The sequence below is a fragment of the Ctenocephalides felis genome, unplaced genomic scaffold, assembly GCF_003426905.1.
Source record: "Ctenocephalides felis isolate EL2017-DRISC unplaced genomic scaffold, ASM342690v1 CF-g0.4_SCAFFOLD_00845, whole genome shotgun sequence".
In the NCBI taxonomy this organism is placed as follows: Eukaryota; Metazoa; Arthropoda; class Insecta; order Siphonaptera; family Pulicidae; genus Ctenocephalides; species Ctenocephalides felis.
The window spans coordinates 21,830,851-21,852,428 of NW_020536999.1; the positions used below are offsets into that span (position 1 = coordinate 21,830,851).

The window sequence follows — 21,578 nt, forward strand, 5'->3', positions numbered from 1 at the left end:
TTGGAACACTAATACAAAATATTACCCGAAAGTTTCTTCGAAATTGAACTAAGGTACAATTTAATTATATTTGCATTATATTTGAGTCAGTGAAAAAAATTTGAAGATTTGTATCAGCTACAGCATTGAATTTAGTTTAAAAATGAATATCTTTTTCTTAATAAAAGGTCAAATCTTATATTCATCACCTTACTCCATCCAAAATATTTTAATGTTTTTAAATTTGTTTATTATTTTTAGAAGCGTTTATCATATGAAAGGCGTTTCAATGAAAACACTAAGCTTTATTTTTTATTTTGATAACTTTCCTTAGGGGAAGTTATATCGATCACCAAAATATCGAAAATGATTTTTTTTGCATATCTTTACATTTCGAAGGTTTCTGAACATGTAGACAGAATTACTGGTGGACTAATAAACTGACAGGCAGGTAGGCAGGTAAACAGGTGGACAAGTAGACAGATAAATAGACTGGTGTATATACTTACAGATAAATAGGTGGACAGGTGGACAGATAAATAGGTGGACAGGTAGACAGGTTAACAGGTGAATACGTAGAAATGTAAATGAGTGGACCATAAACAGGTATATGTGTAGGCAATATAGACGTGTAGCCAGGTGAGCAAGTAAACAGGTAGACAGGTAGATTATATATAAAATATTGGTTAAATCTATTATTTACACATATAAGGAAGCTCGTGCAACTTTTCACAAGTCAAAATTCCACTCACAACTTGGTTTATCAAAACTATCTGGTTTTTCTACTACACGTTTTAATAAGAAATGTAGTAGAAATGTAAATTAAACAAAATTCTTAGAAGAATGTAAAATTAGTATACCATAGTTTTATTTTAAAACAAAGAAATCAATTTCAAATATTATCGGATTATTATAAAATGATATATTATAATTTGATGTAAAATTAAATATTAAATTTAATAAATAAAACTGTTTGAAATAGGCTATAAATTCTACATGAGTTATCAAAATCGTTCGTAATTTTAGTAGTCCTTTAAATTTTCTTTTTTGACCAGAAATGATTAACTTTCCGTAGAGTATATTATAGTAATGGGCCGAAAATCGAAAATAATTTTGTTTGCATATCTTCACGTTTCAGAGGTTTTTGAACATTTTGGCATACTTCAGAAAAAATGTGTGTTTTGTATGTCAGCATTTTTTCGTCCACGTTCTCGGGCGCACGGATCAACCGATTTGAATGGCTCAAAAAACATTCGATTCCTATTGATAGGGAGATGTGCTGATTATTTGTGGGCAAAGACAGATCAAGCCGTTACGGAGATACGGAGCAAAGAGTGGAGAAAATACAAATCAAGTTTTTGAGAGAACGCAGTATCTGATTTAAATGATATAAAAAACATTTAATTTGTAATGATTGGGAAAAGTGGTGATTAATTTTTGACAAAGGCAGGTACAGCCATTTTGAAGATACGGAGCTAAATGTACCAAAAATGGCAGTTTTTGAAAGAACTAAGGATCCGATTTGGATGACCCAGAAAACTTTCTGCTTGTGTTGACAAAACAATTGCTTTTGAAACAAAAACAAAATCATTACAATTATTTTTTTTTTGTATATCAAAATAACTAAGATTTTAACTATAATTCTGGCTTAAATTATAAAGCTCACTTATATAGTTAAAATAAATAATTTTAACTTTGTAATTCATTTTATATGATTCTTATAAATATTAGAAAATGTTACAGTATTTATAATAATCTATTTGAAAACATTTAATATTCCTCAAACATTTCGTTACGGTACGGGAAGTTCCAGCAATTTTCCTCAAGGCACGATGCCATACACCACTAGTTAAGTTATTATTGGAACTGTTAACATTCAACACTATGTATATTAAATCGATGATTTTACATAAACAGAATATATAAATGAACCATTCAGAATATTTTTCATGTAATAAATTAAAGTAGGCATTAAACGTTTTCATTGTCCCACCTGTAAAGATAAATGACAGCGGCGACACGCTAAAAGCTTTTTTTGCTTTTCCCACACATTTTATACATTTTTCTGTCCATTTTCCCTTTTCTCTGTTTTTTTTTAACAGCTAGGCATTATCATAAATATAATGAAATGGCAATGAATTCAGGAATTCTGAAATAATAAAGCCATTCGGGCCTCGTATAATTTTTAATAGACCGACGTTGGTTTACGGACCGACAATGCTATAAATTTGATCTTTATAGTGCTTATGTACAAAATGTGTTTCTACAAATGTCAGAGGGGATTGGTAATAAATTTCTATGGTTGCTTGTAATATGTTTAATAAATTTGTAAATGTTCGCAATAAATTTGATTTAGAGGTTTATAGAGGCTGTACCGATGAAACAGTATCCTGGATAATAAAATTATCCAAAATTATTCCCTTTACTTCTCACTTTTAAATATAAGCTCAATCGAAGCAAATAATTTTTGGAATAGAACCTCCTGTAATAATTTTTGGGACTAAAACTTTTTGTTTCAAATTTACAATTTGTAACCAAATTGTGTGTCGATTTATATATATTTGAAGTGAAGTCAAAATTTCTTTTATTTCTGATAATTTGATGTACATATGTCCAATAAACAATTTTGAACGCGAAATGATATTTTCAACTTATTTTTATTGAGAGTCTATAACCGCTGGACCTGCTTTACCAAAAATTTAATCAGTTCTTCATTTTGTCAATACAACTAAAATGTTTTTTGAATTATTAAAATCGGACGCTCCTCTTAAAAACTGAGTTAACGTTTTCGGCCCTTTTGGCCCTTTTGGCCCCGTATCTTTGGCACGACTAGACCTGCCTTTGCCAAAAACTAATCAACATGTCTCCTTATCAATACGAATCGAATATTTTTTGAATTATTCAAATCAGTTGGTCTGTGTTCCCACAATCGTCGACGAAAATTTGTATCCGCACACACATACATACACACACACACATACGTCTATTTTTTCTAGGGTATGCCAAAATGTTCAAAAACCTTTGAAACATTAAGATATATATAAATTTTTATTTTCGATTTTTTTGCGATTACTATAACTTACCCTGCGGGAAGTTCATTAATTTTTGCTTTTCAATTTTTATTAATTTATATATGTTTTTTTTATTTTTGAACAAAAGAAACACAAATAATACCTTTATAGGTTTTTTAATATTCTGAAATTATCAACATTAATATTTTTATTTCATAAAAATTGTTTTTGACGATGGAACATATGTTCGGAAATAAACATACATATATTTATTGAAATATTCACACACAGATATATATATATATATATATATATATATATTATATATATATATATATATATATATATATATATATATATAATGTTTATAGTTCAAAACTTTACTTTTGTAAGCAACTGAAAATTTCGTGGAATTTGTATTACGATTATTAATTACACATATGTATATGGTCTATTTGAGCAATTAATTTGTATCTGTCATATACATAGTTTGAAATTTGTAAACAAAATGAGTTATTTGCAATGAATATGTATAATATCCAAAATATGCATTGTCAACCTAGATAACAAATTGAAATTATAAAATTGCCTTAGACATCTATAGGTATTAAGAAAAAATCAAAAAGATTTTTTCTTTGAAAGCGAATTCTGTAAATAGTTAAAAAAAAATTCAAAAATAAGCAAAAAATTTTTGTTTAATTAGAATTGTTCAAATTGGGAAAATGTGTTATGAAAATACTGAAAAATAAACAGAAAACAATAAAATTGTTTGTATTAAACTAGAACTGTTCAACTAGGAAAATATTCTATGAAAATTATAATTTACCGTGTTGTGTTCTTATTAACGAAATCAAAAAAAATTGAAAACAATTTTTAATACTTAATATAAAAAATGCATATGTGCTCAATATAATATATAAACACGTATTAATTATAAACAATATCAACAAGAAACTAGTAAATTATCGAATTCGCAAATCAAGATTTTCAAAAATTTTAAATAAAATATTGACGCAATTAAATTCAAATTGATAAATATGTATCTGTCTTGTAATATATCAAATTAATTTTTGAAAATCCAATCCAATTAATTTCTTGTCGAGCTATTTCGAAGATATGGAGAAGAAACTGCAAAAACACCAACTTTGTGGTCAATGATGTAGTTTTAATATATGGACTTCGAACTTAGTTTTCATGACGTTAATAATAACAAACTCTATACTTTCAACTCTCACGCTTTTCAATTTTTCAAAAAAAAAAATCAAAGTTTATGTTAAATTCAAGAAATCTTTATAAAAGCCAGACTTTTTGTTATTATTTCTCGAATTTAAATTCAAAGTCAAACAAGAGATCACTTTTGCTCGTAATTTAATATCCATTATTTTCTTCTCCTTATTTTATAAAAAGGTTTTCTCCACCTGTTTTAAATTATGTTTCCGACCACAATCGTAAGCAGACATGTGAAATGCATGCGCTTTTGCCCTTTAATATTATATCACATATGTGGTTTATGAATGAGAAGTGAATTGGTACATTTCAGATTGTGTTTATGACGGTATTATAATTACTTTATAAAGACCTTGAACTTAAAATTGAATTATGATGAAGAATGTACAGTTTTTGCATATAACAATATTTTAAATGATTGGTGCTAAAGAAATATATTTTTGATGTATAAATGAAAGCTGTATTCTCGAATATTAATTGTTATAACCAATCTCATATATTATATATATATATATACTCGTATATATATATATATATATATATATTGATTTATTTCGAAGTATACGATTTTCTTCATAACATTTCGGTGAAATAATTGCTTGAGGATATTTTCCTCAAGTAATTGTAGACAATGCTTGAGTATGTTAAATTAAATTATACTGATTATATATATATATATATATATATATATATATATACATTATCTTATAGTTTTAGCATTCAAAAATATTTAATAAAATTTTGACACATTTTAAACCAAAAAAATCAAATAATAAAAATACTATAAATAATTTAAGTAATTAACTATAAAAAAATAGTTTTTCTGTTAAATAAAAATATACCTAAAATAAATCATTATATCATACTAAAATTGTAATATTCTTATTCGTAGATTTTTCTCTTTGGTTGTAAAATATATTTTATGCAAAATATTTGTTGAAAGATTCATTGATATTGAAGTCTTAATTGAATTAGTCTAAAAAGTAATTGAATTATTTTTGGTATAGTGAAAAGATTATCATACTTTTGTTTTTATTACTATATTAAAATCATTTTTGAATTTAATAATAAATCTAAAATTGATAATTTAAAAAATAGTACACAAATTTACAGATAATTTTCCGGGTTTTTAAAGTTCAACCCAGAAAAGCAAAACAAAACAAATGTAATTTAGATAATGTAAAAAAAAATTATGTTTCAAATAGATCCTATGAGATCAATCAATTTAGTTTTTTTAAAAAATACCTTAAAATAGCAAAATAATTGATATAAATTATAAAAAAACATTTATATTTTTTGTAAATATTCCTTTTATACTTTGTACAAAGTTGAAAGTCTAGACTTAGACTATTGATTTGTAGGATTTACCCTTCTTAATGTCATATATTTGAGTAGTTTTTCACATATAAATTTATTTTACCACTTGCTTTATCGACTCCTTCATCTACATGCGTAGAAAATTTCCATGTAGTAAATTTCCTCAAAACAATTTACTTCCTCGCATTTGCACCCAAAAGGCAAACAAAAATGGATTAGCTCGTGGTAAATGATTTTTTTTATTTCAATTTCATTATGGAAATTCATTTGATTCAACCCTGTTTTTGGATGCCGTCATGAACAGTGATTTTTGGGTAATATAAATGCAAATTTGAGTACCGGAGCCATGTCGTACAAGTAGATCCTACATTTTGATGAACGGTTCATCACACTGCGATTAATTCAGTACATTATTTTGCTTTGTTCGACTGAGGATACAAACAGGAGAGAAAATACGATTTAATGAGCAAGGTGATGTGAATATGAATTTGTTGGAAACGAAGGTGGAATTTATGCCATCTTCGATAGTGGATAAAAGGAAGCTTGCTTTTCTATAGATCCTGAAGAGCTTTTAGATGCATGGATAATTTGGAAATGAAAAGATCTAGTGCTGTATTGGATTCATTTTCAAAAACTAAAAGCACTACGAAGACGTGTCATAGTATTGATTGTCGATGTGCAAGGCAAGGAAAGAAAACTCTTAACCTAAACTAAAAACAAAAACCGTAAATAATGCACTAATAAATTCCAAATGAGAAGAGTGGTAGAAAAAAGTAATCAGTCATCTACTTTATTACTGAGTCAGATCCTGGTTTCAGAAAAAACGTCTTCTCTTCGAATCAAAAGCTGAGTGACAGTAAGAACTAGGACAACAAAGAATACAGGGTTTTTAAGGTTGTGTCAAGAGTGAAAATATAGGAATTAGGAACTTTTTGGAGGCTGAGATTTGCAAGTGAACTAATGGACCAGTATAATACCGAATGAACTAGGTGATAAAACAAGATAACCTTATTTCTAAATTGGATCCAAATAGTTCTCCTACTTTAATCAAGAAATGCTAGTACAAAAAGTATGAAGTTGTATATGATCGATAAATAAGAAAAGAAGAAGGTGCAGGAGTTTGGAATTTTTTGGAGGCACGAAATTCTCCGTTTATTTATATTTATAGATCACTAATCTATGAACAAAGGGAAAAAGGTACTGAACAACTATAAACGAGAAAAAAGTGATGACTAAACATCAGGCCTAATGCTAATTTGGATCAACCTGGTGAAAGAATGTCTTCTCGTCAAATAAAAAACTGAGTGGCAGCAAGAACTAAAACAATGAAAAATACAAGTTTATTAATGACTTGTGTCAAGAGCAAAAATGTAAGAATTTAGAACTTTTTGGAAGCTGGGGTTTGCAAAACTACTGAACTAACCAACCAGGATAATACAAATGAGGTTAGTGATAAAACAAGACAACCTTAATTCTGAATTGGATCAGAATTGATCTCCTGCTTGAATCAAAGAATACTAGTGCAAAAATAATGAAGATTTATACAATCGATATATGAGAAGAGATGGTGCAAGAATTTGGAACTTTCATTGGATATATGAGAAGAGATGGTGCAAGAATTTGGAACCTAGTATTGCGTTGGATCAACTTGGAGAATGTTCAATGAGAATAAATTGGAGAACAGTGGATCTGATGATCAGTAAGTATTAGGATGGTAAAAAATGAAAATAATCAATCTAAATAAAAAAACAGGAATTTAAAAATTCGGAAGCGGATATTCGAAAACAACTGGGTTGAGTTGATCAGAACAAATTATAGAAAAACTGATTTCTGTTATGTGGTCAAAAAAGCAATATACTCGTATTAGAAAGAACTCTAAGATTTGCTGTATTGCTAAAATAAATTTAATTTGGTAAGTGTAGGGAGTAAACGCTACTGAAATGATAAATTTACCACTAATTTTTAAATATATATGATGTTTTGCATTTTTTATATTAAATTTAAGATTTATATCTGCACATCAAATATATAATATAACAAAAAAAGATTTAATTTCTATTCTTTACTAACCTTTCCATCGCTTTTCCTATAAGCGTCGTGTATATGCCATATCAGCTCCGGCCCTGCACTCGCCACCATCTTTCCGATTTCGAAGTATTGAGCGATAGGGTTGGCGTCCGCTGGGTTTGAGGGTTGACCACCCCCGGATCTCAGTTTGGAAAACATTCCGGGGCTCGGGATAGGCATGAGAGAGGAAAGGGAAAATTCACGAAGTGTGGTAATAATTTTGAATAAAATGTTTACCACCGCTGCCTCAAAAATAGAATCACACGTGGAATGTTTGCACTCACTTTGTTAATTATGCACTTTTATAATAAATTTATTACTATCGTTCTGTTAATAAAAATCTGTAACTTTAAAATTTATTCACCAATTTAGATATAAGTAACTTAATACGTTTACAAAATTATTTACCCTGGTCAATCCAATTTATAAGAAAATTATTATACAAATTTTTAATTTATAATTATAAAACATCGTTTTTTTTATAAAATTAATAGAAAAATTTCTCAGTTCACATAATTGATATTTGATTGTCGAACCATTTTCTCCAAAGTTGTTATTCAATTTTCTGAAAACAAAAATAATTATAATTAGTATTTTAAAGTAAAATATGCGTATATAGTTGCTATTTTGAATTTGCAATTGCATAAGCTTCTAGTGCAATCAAAAGTTGATTCTGACATTATTTATCCTCGTTTAAAATTTAATTTTATTACATGCTGGCAACAATAGAATGTTTCGAAATTTATAATCGATATTGTAATTTCATTTAATCTCTATTGTACAATAATTCGTAATAAATTTAAATCAATTGATATTCATGAATACTAACGACATCATAATGGGAATAATATATATCTGTCATTTCGATTTCGGTTTTATATATCTGACAAATTATATATTTTCATAATATAGGGATAGAGATATTGATTGTATTGCCTAATGTTGTAATAATACTGCGATATTAATAGATTGTTTGTGATTTTATCATTTTTCATTATATATCAGAATAGATAAAATCTAGTACATTTTTTGAGTATCTAATGTCACAAATAAGAACATTATATAGGGTAGGACGGGGTACAAAAGTCCAATTTAACTTTTAGCAATTATATTGTGATGAACAAATCAATTATATCACAACAAATAACATATACCAAACAAACAGCTATTTGACTATATTCAGTAATACTCCGAGATAATTCAGTATTTTAGAAAAAAATTTTAGCTGTTTTTATTTAGAAATATTCTTTTAGCTGTCTTTATTTAGAAATATTTTTTTAACTGTTTTTATTTAGAAATATTTTTTATCTGTTTTTATTTAGAAATATTTTTTCACCTGGTACTTTTTACCTTATAGACGGGAAAAAAGTTGACGACCAAGGAAAAACAGGTTGAATGTCTTATTTTTAATTTTGAAAGGATTTTACGAAATGACAGCTTTATTATTCCACCAATGCAAAATATGAACTTCATGAATGCATTTTTTACAGAGATCACATTGTACGTAACATTGATCTTGTATTTTGTCAGAAATATTTATCAGCAGAGTTGGAATAACAATTTATATGAATTATCTCTTGCAGAAATGCTTTTTTAACTTAATTTTTTTATTTACTATTTTTCATTACCTCTGGAAGATTTTTTTAATCCACCTAGGTGTAGGCTTTTATAGAGGTTGAATTAAACTCTTAATTAATGAATAATGTATACTCAAAAATTATATGAAAGTCTCGTAAACTAAACAACAGTGCTCACGACCACAAAAACTAACAACGAAAGAAAATACATTTGTTATGGATTTTCAAACATTATCGTTCATCACCTGTCTATCGTAAAAATCAAGGTGATGGCTGGTTATATATCTTTTTCCCTCTTCTTTCAAATATTGTTGTTAAAGTCTCAACCTAACTTGTTTTTGAAAAACTGGTGGTGGACCTTTTTACCCCCAGACCTTAGGCTCGCCTTATCATAATATACATAATGAATTTAACATCAAATATGACTTTACTGAATCAAATATATATACTATATCAAATATTCTAAAATTACGAAATATGAGTAACTGCCGGTGTAGATAGTATAAAAATGTGCAGAATTAAAAAAACTCAAAGGCTCCCTCATTAAATCCATTTCATTTTGAAGAGAAATAATTTACTTTTGCATGCAAAAGCTTTTCCATATATTCCGCCAGTAATTAATTCGACAACCACAACCATACTCGTTTTAAAATAGGTTTTAGTCGGTCAGTTTTGTAAGTAAATGTGGATATATGTATGTATATATATATATATATATATATATATATATATATATATATATATATATATGTATATATATATGTGTGTGTGTGTCTATGTCTATTTCACAGGTGTGTATGTATGTTCGGACACCTTTTGCGAGAATTACGAAGTAAAGAGCACTCCGCATAATAAAACTCGGCCCATAAATATCAATTATTCATGCATTTACCTTACACTGAAAATAAAAAACAGAAAGTTGATTAAAATGGATCTAGTCTGGCGGTAGTATTTAAAAGTACAGGGTGGTTAATAATAAAATGATTAAATAATAAACTGACTGAATTCAAATCTATTAAATATAATTCAAGGTTCCACACGCCGCCAGTTCGTCACAATTTATTAATTGATCAAACTTTGTTCTATTTATTTTTTAACTTTGTCAACAAAACGTGGATCATATATTTTTTTACGTTATTATATAACGATCGGAAAACCAATTAGGTTGTGGGAAGTGTTATACTAAGTTGTGCAAAAAATATTATTATAGAAACCAAAAAAAAAATACTAATACCAAATATTTAATAATTTAACCCAAAATATCTTAATTGCTCATGATAATGTGGAATAAATAGAAATTTAATTTTGCAATATAAAATAGATAACACAATATATGAAAAATTGTGTTGTTCTCATACCAGCATCCATGAAATAATACAAAAACATTAAGAATACATTCTTACAAAAACAAATATAAATATCTTAATACAATTTTTTTCAATATTTTTTCTAAAATTACGACTTAATGAAAATATGTACACATATATTGTGGAAGTTACATCTACGTAAATAGAATTTAATTAAATAATGACTTTATGTAAAACTGCTGCAAATTAATTAAAGTTAAAAGAGAATAGTCAGCTACTATTAGATAATAAAACTCTTTGAAAACTTAGTTAAAGTTGAATAAGATATAGTACAAAAAATATTTGAATATAGACTGTTAAAAATGAATGATTTATAAGAATATACATTTTTTAAATTTCTAAAACCTTTTAAGAACATATATTATTCATGAATATACATTGTTAAAAAATCTCTAATGGATGCGTATTTAGTCTAGAATTTTTTCATACAATTTTGTGGACGATATTGTACTGTTGAGGTAAAAAATGAGATTTTTTATGTACATGTTTTTTATGTACATTTCAATGAGTGAATTTAATTTAAAAAAATGTTCTATATGTAACAAAAAAGAATAACTGTTTTCCAATGTTAATTTTAATTACATGAAGTTCTTCAAACACAATTACATGATGCGAAAACAATATTTGTTTAAGCGTTGTTTAATATAATTTACTGTGTGAACGAATATTATAGAATTTATTATTCATTAATCAGCAATTACTTCATTTCTATAATAAATGTTCATTTTCAAATGCTAATTACAAGACAAACCAATCATGTCATATTTGAAGTATGACTTTAATTACATTATTGTATTTGAATTTTATACATATTTTTAATGCTATTATAAATATATAATTTATAATTTATCATTATATAAATGTGTATAATGGTTGACACTGTGATTTTTTATACAGTTAACAAATAAATTTGGTAAAATATATTATTCATAAGAACAAATAATGTTAAAATTTCGAAAATGGAAAAGAATTAAATAGAAATATTAATTTTTAAGCATATAAGTAAAAAATTTAATATTTCCTATATAATTCAGCAAATAATTTTGTAATGTGTAATTGTACTGTGACTTACATATGCAGTATATAATAATTATCAATTATGACTTCAAACTAATTAAATAAAAGTTAGGAAAATTGAAATATCTTCAAAAGTTCTGTTTATCAAACAAATTTACTTTATCTAAAAATCGGGAATTATATTGTTAAACATTCTGGAAATTTTGTTATTAGATGTGGAATGTTTATGTAATTTAGTGTGACTTAATGACTTTTTACGTATGTATTGACAAGTGTATATGTTAGAACTGTATATATATATATATATATATATATATATAGGTATACATTTTATATGTATATTTAGTAATAATTTAATATATAATTTTGCAAGAATATGAAGTATCTTCATCCCTTATACAAGTTTCTTCCGCAAATTGGCCGACATTATAATTACAAGGATGTGTTCTGTTGGCATGAACATACCTGTACCTACCTAATTAAGCATTTAAAGACTAAAGAGAGTAATTTTGTAACAAAACCAATATCATTAATTATGCTCTCATTTACGGCCTTTTGTTCGGCATCATGTTATGTTTACACAAAGCAAGCCTTAACAACGCTTTTCACGTGGGGCGAAAGTTGAAAATGCATGTGGAAATGTTTGGGAAAATCGAAATTTAACTCGTAAACAGAAATAATTTTTAGTAAAATATGTAGGATTTAATAAACAATGTCAAGGTTATGGTTCGATTGGAAATTAATTTGGAAATATGTATCAAATAATTAATTTGGAAATAAGTATCAGGGAAACCAGATTTTTTTGCAATTTTAATTAATATAATGTATGATAATATATATTTACATATATATATATATAATGTATAATATATATATATATATATATATATATATAATTTTTACTATTTTATAATGAATAACTTTATATTAAAAAAGTTTAATCAAAAGCGTCCAACTAAACTCCAGCAGTTTGCTTGACTAATTTGAACTAGATAACAATTTTCTTAACTTTTAATATTTATCAGCAGTTTGGAACAAGTAAAATAACAGTTAAACTTTGATAAAAAAATTTAATTAAATATAATGACTACTTCTGACGTAAAACTTCTTTAGGCGCGACTAGGGTGTAAATCCGTACAAATGCAACGGAAGTGCGTTACGGCCAAACTGTACGTCATTCGCTCTCGATGAAATCATTTCAATACGGGTCGATTGTGATTAGTCGTCGTGTATGTGAATAGAGATCTGTGGTTGTATGCGTACCGATATCAACAAGGAAATCGGCATACAAAAATAAACATTTTATAATTACATCGTAGTACAAATCTTGATTTGATGAAAAATGCCTGAATCAGAACATTTTTAATATTTGTTCCTTGAAAATAATAAAACAAATTAAACTTTTCTGTCGTGAACTAAACGTAAGTTTATTGATTAGAAATTATTTCTATATTATTTGTAGTTTCTGTAAATCTTTGAAGTTATCAAAATGGAAAATATTTTGACAGATATTACAGCTGTTCAAAGAATGAGATTATATCGCTAGCAAAAAAGTAAAAAAAAATACAAACAGTCAATGAATGTATGTCAATTTTATTTACATGAAGTTCTTCAAACACAATTACATGATGAGTGAAGTTGCGAAAACAATATTTGTTTAGGCGTTGTTTAACATAATCCACTATGTGAATTAAAGAATTTATTAATCAGCAATCACTTCATTTCTCTAATGAAGGTTCATTTCTAAATGCTAATTACAATGACAAACCGATCATGTCATATTTGAAGTATGACTGTAATCACATTATTGTTTTAAAATATTTTACACATTTTTTTTGCTATTATAAATATATAATTTACAATTTATCATTATATAAATGTGTATAATGATTGATAATAATAAACGTGTGCATCACGAGTGTTACCATATTACAAATAAACATTATTCAAAATTGTTATATGAAGTATTTATTATTACTTAAATGCCATCTTGTACAGTAGCAAATAAGTTTTACATCAATTGCGATTGAACTTTACGCGCACTCTTTTTTGCAGTGTTCTGTAATTGTTCGATATGTAGCTCATCCTGAAGTCAGAGTATTAAATAACTGTTTCTCCATCTATTATCAAATGTGTTTTACTAAAATATATTAACTGGAACTTCTCGAATATTAAACGAGACAATTCAGAAAATTCGTCGATCATTTACGATCATTTTCAGACACCTCCAGACTAGACTAGACAAATGCCAGACGAAATTACATTCCGAATAACGTATGCATTTATGTTTTTCTTCTACCATAATATTTCCAGACAGACACTTCGACTTACATTTTATTATCGGTAATGTATGAAAGTCTGTCACGGGCTTGACAGATATTTATATTAACATACATATAATATATGAGATGTACTCTTTAGGAGAACAAAATACACATATGCACACATACCTTAAAATTATATGTGTAATATTTATTCTGAATCTGGTTTTCAAATATTTTTAGTCCAAGTTCAGAAGTTAAATTCAAATATATTAGTCTGTCCACTGTCTGTTAAATTATTGTTTGTCTAGCTATATATCTGTTAATTTGATGAATATTCAAAATCTTTGATTTTTTTTTTTGACTAAGGGGGCAATTTTTTTATAAAATAGGCCGTAACATAGCATTTATATGGCAACCGTATGTTACGCTCCTTTCTTCATATAAATTGGTAGTGAAAACTGTCAAAATGCTGTGTTTTGACATATAAATAATAAACTAGTGGTGCCTTAAGGCAAGTTTCTGGAACATCCTATACCAAGAACTAAATTATTAAATAAAACTTTGCAAACCGTTGTAAAAATAGATTTTGAGAAATTTAGAAATTGTTGAAAAAACTTGACTTTTTTGAAAAAATTGATTTCTTTATATTTAACTTCCCGTAGGGTAAGTTATAGTAATCGCAAAATAATCGAGAATGAAAATTTTTATTTATCTTTACGTTCTAGAGGTTTCTGAACATTTTGGCATACCCTATAGAAATTTATGTATGTGTGTGCGTGTATGTGTATGTGTGTGTACGTGTGTGTGTGTGCGGATACAAATTTTCGTCGACGATTTCGGGTACACCGATCAACCGATTTGAAAAATTCAACAAACATTTGATTCGTATTGATAAGGAGACGTGCTGATTAGTTTTTGGCATAGGCAGGTCTAGCCGTTTCAAAAATAAGGGGCAAAAAGTGCTAAAACGGTAAATCTGTTTATAATAGAACGGAGCGTCCGATTCTAATAATTCAAAAAACATTTTACTTGTATTGACATGATGAAAAACTGTATAAATTTTTGGGAAGACAAGTCCAGTGGTTATAGACTTTCAATAAAAATAATTTAAAAAATGTCATTCGGCATGTTAAATTAAAAAATGTTTATTGGACATATATACATCAAATTGTCAGATATTTTATAGAGATTTGTGTAATTTTTTTTTGGGTTTAAAAATTAAGATTTTTAATTACGGTACGGAAAGTTTCAATAATTTGCCTTAAGGCACGATGCCATGCACCCCACTAGTTTTTTAATTAATTTACTTTATAAAATTTCGTCTAATCTAGCAATTTCCCGACGACTTTAATGTAAACGTTAAATAAGATGTTCCAATATTGAATTATTGGATTCTCCGGGTATTGGAAGGAATATTATCATAATCAGAATTTTCAATAAGTATTAACCGTAGAAAATCATTATGAGATGAAATAAAATTTACTCAGGCGAACGTAATTTCAACCGAATTTATTCATCCGAACTTTTAGATATTCTAGGATGAAATATATACATATAAATACTAAATGTATACTTACAAAAAACACATACGTACATGTATATATAAATATCAATAGATAAGGTTTTTAAAATTATTTAATGCAATAAAAAATTTAATATTAACCAATTGCATTTATTTTAATTTGTTTAAAATTTGTTTTGGTTTACAATATAACTCAATTGCGTCGCTCATAGAATCTATAACAGACTTTTATTTTATCCAAATTTTTTTGCATCAATTTTTAAATTGTTTTTATTCCAAAATTCCATAAATAATTAACAAATCTAGAATATGATTTCGCAAAGTATTTATGTTTGGAGAATTTATTACTAATTTATCCCTGCACTATGTGATTAACTAAATTTACTAATATGTAAAATCGTTCTGGTAAATATGGTAAATATACTTACAAATGGTATTAGAACACTTGACAGTAGAAGCTTAAATTTTAAAATTTGTTGTACATACTAATATGTAAAGTATATTTTAATTCACAAAAGTTTACTATAAAAATTTGAATTTTATTTCAAGGACATATAATCAAACATATCAACATATCACTAGGAGTGTTACTAAAGTCTTGAATTTATACAACTTACCCAATCTTGCTCTAATATATCACAAAAAATGACGAATGGTTCAAATTTTTTGCACAATATCAAATCAGTATTTAAAACAATGATTGTCAATTTTCACAGTTCACAAAAGCACACAATCCTAATTTTTCACTATTTTTTTAGAAAATTTTCCAGATTTTTTCTATACTCAGCATGTTCTTCTAAAGTTACGCGTTTAGTAATGACCTTCCAAGTGTATCACTTCTCGTACTGGCATCTATTTCACAATTTACAATTTTCCGACTACACTTTTCCACAGTGTCAGTCGGTCTGATAGATTGCTCATGACGGATGAATTTTCTCGAAGGGTTTATAACAGTTCCTTTTAGTGAACTATACTGTATTTATTGTTTGTCATCTCGAGCAAAAATAGTAGATACATCGGTGGGTTTTGGTGAATATTTTGGAAAAATTGGAAACGATTATACAAAGATAGTGTCTCTGGTGTAGATGACAAAATGGCAGTCCTTGGGAAAATTGAAACAGAATTTAATAATTTTTGTTATGGCATAAAATATATGTAACAACGTGGTGTTGATGCATATTTAATTTAAAACCTATTATTTTCAAATATGAAAAATTTAAAGTCTAATTTTTTTTGACAAGGTTACCCCCAAGTCAATCACTTTTTATAAATAATTTTATCTAATTTATTTTTTTATTACGAATTCTATTGACCGAATTGATTGAATAATACGCGACCGATATGATGTATTATCAGAATTTTAATTTTTTATAATAAAATGAATTTTTAATACTATTTCGTATTTTTTAATAATTTTTTTCTAAAACTTTGTCTCCTTCCCAGTAACGCGCGCGCCGGCAAAACCGGACTTACTGTTGCACGTTCGCCTGGCAGAGCCGCTTGTTGCGCTCGGCTACGTTTGTGTATGTTTTCGTAGGCATTTGTGTGTGCTACGTCTGTATTTGTGTGTGCTACGTCTGTATTTGTATTTGCTTCATCCGTATTTGTATGTGCTACGCCTGTATTTGTGCAATCTACGCTAGAAATTGCGTGATCTACGTCGGCGTTTGTATGTTCCATGTCGGCATTTGTTTGTGCTACGCCTGTATTTGTGGTGCTACGCGTGTGACTGTATCCGTTGCGTCTGTATTTGTATCTGCTCCACGTATATTTATTTAAATTGCGCCTGTATTTGTGTATGTTATGTATGTATTTGTGTTTGCTACGCCTGTGCATATATACCTATGTCTGTTTTTGTGGATGCTACGACTATACTTGTGTACTCGTCTTCACTATGTCTTCACATGTATTATTCTTGTCGGGATTAGTATTCTCTACGTGTATTTGTGTATTTTACATCTGTGTTATGTTTGTATTTGTCACATTATTAAAGTTTGATTTCGTGTTGGTTTTTGCTCGTAAGTGTTCGTGAAATGTCGCGACGGAGTCGGCGCCGAAATGGAGTCTTCGTAGAAGTTTTACATTCGTGTATAAGTTACGTTTTTATATTAAGTTTAAATATATAGTCAAAACTTTTGGGAGTAATTTGCATAAAATGATCTACCTTGTTACAATATAGAAGATGAATGGAATTATTACGGTTATTATCGATTGTTTTTTCCTAAAGGCATATTTTTGCTAATAGTATTAACAAGTGTATAGTCTAACTAAAAATATCTTAAAGAATTTTACTAAATCTGATGTATAGAGTTTTTACATTCAGTACTAAATAAAAAGTCAGAATTTATTCAAACGGAGTCAGAATAAAGTTTGATAAGTCAAAGTTACAAATATGCTTAACACAATCGCGGATAGTAAAAGCTTCATCAAAGGCATAAAAATTGAAAATGATTTTATTTTTAAATTGGTTGTGTTATCCGAAATATGATTAAACATTGTTCATAAGGTTAGTCAGGTTATCATTATTAATCGTTATATACGATGAATGCTATAGCATCCACGTAAAGTATTGCGCTTCTACTTTACGCTTGCATAATCTAATTTATAACTACGGAAAAATATAAGATAATAATTCAGAGTGAATTCAAATTAAAACATCAGTGAATTTAAATTTAAAATAATTGACTTTAAAATTTGAATGCTATAGCATTCATGTCCTTCTTTATCACAATGGAAATAAAAGCAAAAAAAATCATTTCAATTTTATTAGAATCATGGTTATTGAGTTAATAATTTACGTAATAAAATATATGTATTATATTTTAAAATAGTGTTATAAAATTATTTTTTTTTGTCTATTGATATATGATGGAAGAAATGTAATAAAGACAGATTATCATACATTGTATGCTAATGCGCATAATATCCAAAGTATGTATTATAATTCTAAAATTTGTTTATCTAACATTTATTTAATAGACATTTGTCTAACAAAAAAATAAAACATCTTTTCTTCTTTTTGAGAACCTTTGGTATATCGTAAACGTCGAACCGTTTTATTCACCAGGGTGCCGTACGCCGCTGGGTTATGAGGTCCACCCCGAAACCGAAGGGTCAATTCGCCCTTGTAAATAATTCGAACGATAAATGGCATTAAAATTAATATACAGTGGGTTAATTCGATCCACGTTTAGGTCTCGATAGTGATGAATGATTTATTCATTATTGTTTTATTAGAGAGAGAAATGAAGTAATTGATATATTGGTAGCTGATATTATGTATATATATATATATATATATATATATATATATATATATATATATATACTATATATGAACCCCAACCAATTAAATACGATGTTAACCGAACATATTAATATATTCTACTATATAATATATTTTTTTCAACCCAAAAATTATTAGATTATTCTTAACATAACATATAATATTACCACTGAATAAAATTTAAAAAATCTATTATTTTTCATTTTCAAAGAGTTACGATAATATTCTACGTTATTTTGTCGTTGGTGATTTATTTGGAAATTATTGATAATAATTTACATATTTTTGCATTTAATCAGATATAATTACTTGATCTTACACCATTTCCAACACAAATGTTAAACTTCAAGTAGTTCCATCAAAAGTATGAGAATTCAGCATTGTGTTTATACAAAAACTTTTGAAAGTCAAACTTATGGCTTGATTTTATGCAAAGTCAGTTTCTTAGAACGTAAAGTTTTGAAAGCAGTTGAGAACTTATTTTGAAGTTATTAAACATCAATTTTATTCACTTTTACTTTTAAATTAGTTTATAAATTTATTGGAAATTAGCTAAATTAATTTTGATTTCTTTTGCACAATTATTATAAAATATTTTGTTTGTTTGTTTTTTTTTTATTTAACCACTGTTTATATAAACAATAACCATAAGTGATTAAATATATAATTAACTTCCACTTGTATTGGTTCATAAATTGAAAATTAGTTTTATAATGAAAATAAATATAACAACTTTTTACTTCATAATATTATGTAATATATGACAAGAAAACTATTGATATTATATTTATATTAGAAAATGTTTAATAATAAATTATTCTCGAAATTCTTCCAGACTATATTTATAACTTCTAGTATTTATTTTAGCACAGATTATTATTTATTTATGAACATGAGGTATTTTTATGTACATTATACGAGAATATAATTTAGTGTATGTCAAATGATGATGTATTGATCCAATTAATTCGTAGACGAAATTAGGAGATTCCAATATATATATATATATATATATATATATATATATATATATACCAAAACTTACGTACTGATTTGCATAAAAATTATAAAATTGAAGTTCTTTAAATTTCATCAATTTATCTTAAGGCATACATCACTAGTTTTTATTATATTTTTAACATCCCGTAGGGTAAGTTATTGTAATCGTCCAAAAATCGAAATTGAAAATTTTTGCATTTCTCGACGTTTTGAAGGTTTTTGAACATTTTGGCATACCTCAGAAAAAATGGATGTGTATGTGTATGTGTGTGTGTGTGTGTATTTTGTATGTCCGACGAACGGATCGATTCCTATTGACAGAGAAATGTGCTGATTCGTTTTTGGTAAAGGCAGATCCAGTGGTTTTGGAGATGCAGAGCTAAATGTGCAAAAAATGATAGTTTTTTGAGAGAACTAAGCGTCCGATTTGAATGATTCAAAGAACTTTGTTTTTTGTTAACAAAATAATTGCTTTTGAAAAAAAAAATTGTTTCAATTTTTTTTTAAAAAATTTTTTTTCTTGTACTTCGAAAATAATTCAGATTTTAATTTTAATTTTGACTAAAGTTCTAATATACTTTAAACAAATAATTTCAACTATGCAATTCAGTTTATATAATTCTCATAAATATTAGACAATGTTACAATATTTAAAAAAATATAAATTGAATTGATAAACATTATTTGATGTTAGATTTATATTTGGTTAACATTATAATTGATGTAAAGTGATAATTTATTTGGCAAAGTTGTACAATTTTCATATAATAAAACATATGATATCACGTTACATAGGTGCTAATAATATTTAATTGAAACCTGAGCATTCATTTTAAATAAAATCAACAGTTAAGTGTACGTTTATTATTGTATAAAATTTGTACCATTATTGATAATTTAAATCAACAATTATTTTAAAATTGTGTTGATAAAATAAATGAAACTTGATATGTTGCTAGAAAATATTTGCATTTATTTTAAAAATGTATAGTTGTATAAGTATGGTACAATATGACATAAAATGCCCATAATAAAAATGTTTGTATTTTGCATACTTTATATGGTTTAATATAGTAAAATTACAATCAAATTTAGGTTAATAAACTTTATTTGTATAATTTATTAGTTGCACAAAACTTCTTCCATAATAAACACTTCAATTTTTTTCAAAATACTTTTGATATTATTGTAATTTATTTTATTTCTTATTTTTTAGATGTGGTGCTTAGACCTATGGCCGATCCACGACAAGTTTCCAGTTCGCTACTCGCTTCGGACAGCCCGATGTCAAGCAGTAAGTGACAAATATTTTTACGTGAAAATATAGATAGCAATATGTTCACAAGTAATTACTTGAATAGTTTAATCTATTCTTTTAAAAGTTTCTTGTTACCAAAAAAAAAACATCATGAAAAAAATATTTTGTTTGAAAGTGATAAAAATAGACCTTGTCCAAAAATGAAATCTAAATATTATTTGTTGATGGTGAAAAAGAGCCCAACTATTCTGCAACACCATAAAGAAATTTTTAATGTTTTTTTCTAATGTAGCATGAAAGTTGTTGTTTTTACATTTGAGCACATAAGATTTATCAGCATGTATTTTTCAAGCTTTTCTTCATATCTAGTAACATAATGGACTTGCTCGGCCGTGTAATCATTAGCCGAAATATTCCCGGCATGTTTCCCTAGAAGTGTCAGTCCATGTAGGTTTATCATGGTTCATATGACCTATAGAATGTGTCGCTGAAGATCTCCTGATTTAGATGCGTAATGATCTGACGTGACTCGAATATATTTAGTAAATTCATTCAATTAGGACCGAGCGTAGGATATTCCCAAAACACACGAAAATAAATGTAAACATAGGGCTGATGGATATTCAGACAATATTTTTTTTATTTCAAAAAACTAATGTAACATCTTTTTGCCATTAACTATAGGTA

The 21,578-nt window shown here is 27.0% G+C and overlaps 1 protein-coding gene across 1 annotated transcript in view; it reads left to right on the plus strand.

Moving 5' to 3' along the window:
- The window catches only part of LOC113380484 (trypsin-7-like), a 40,318-nt gene extending 19,383 nt beyond the window's left edge, over window positions 1-20,935 (plus strand). Inside the window, exon 7 of the mRNA XM_026619711.1 lies at window positions 20,850-20,935. Within this exon, the coding sequence (XP_026475496.1) occupies window positions 20,850-20,935 (86 nt within the window). The remainder of the gene's footprint in view (window positions 1-20,849) is intronic.
- Window positions 20,936-21,578: the final 643 nt, after the last annotated feature.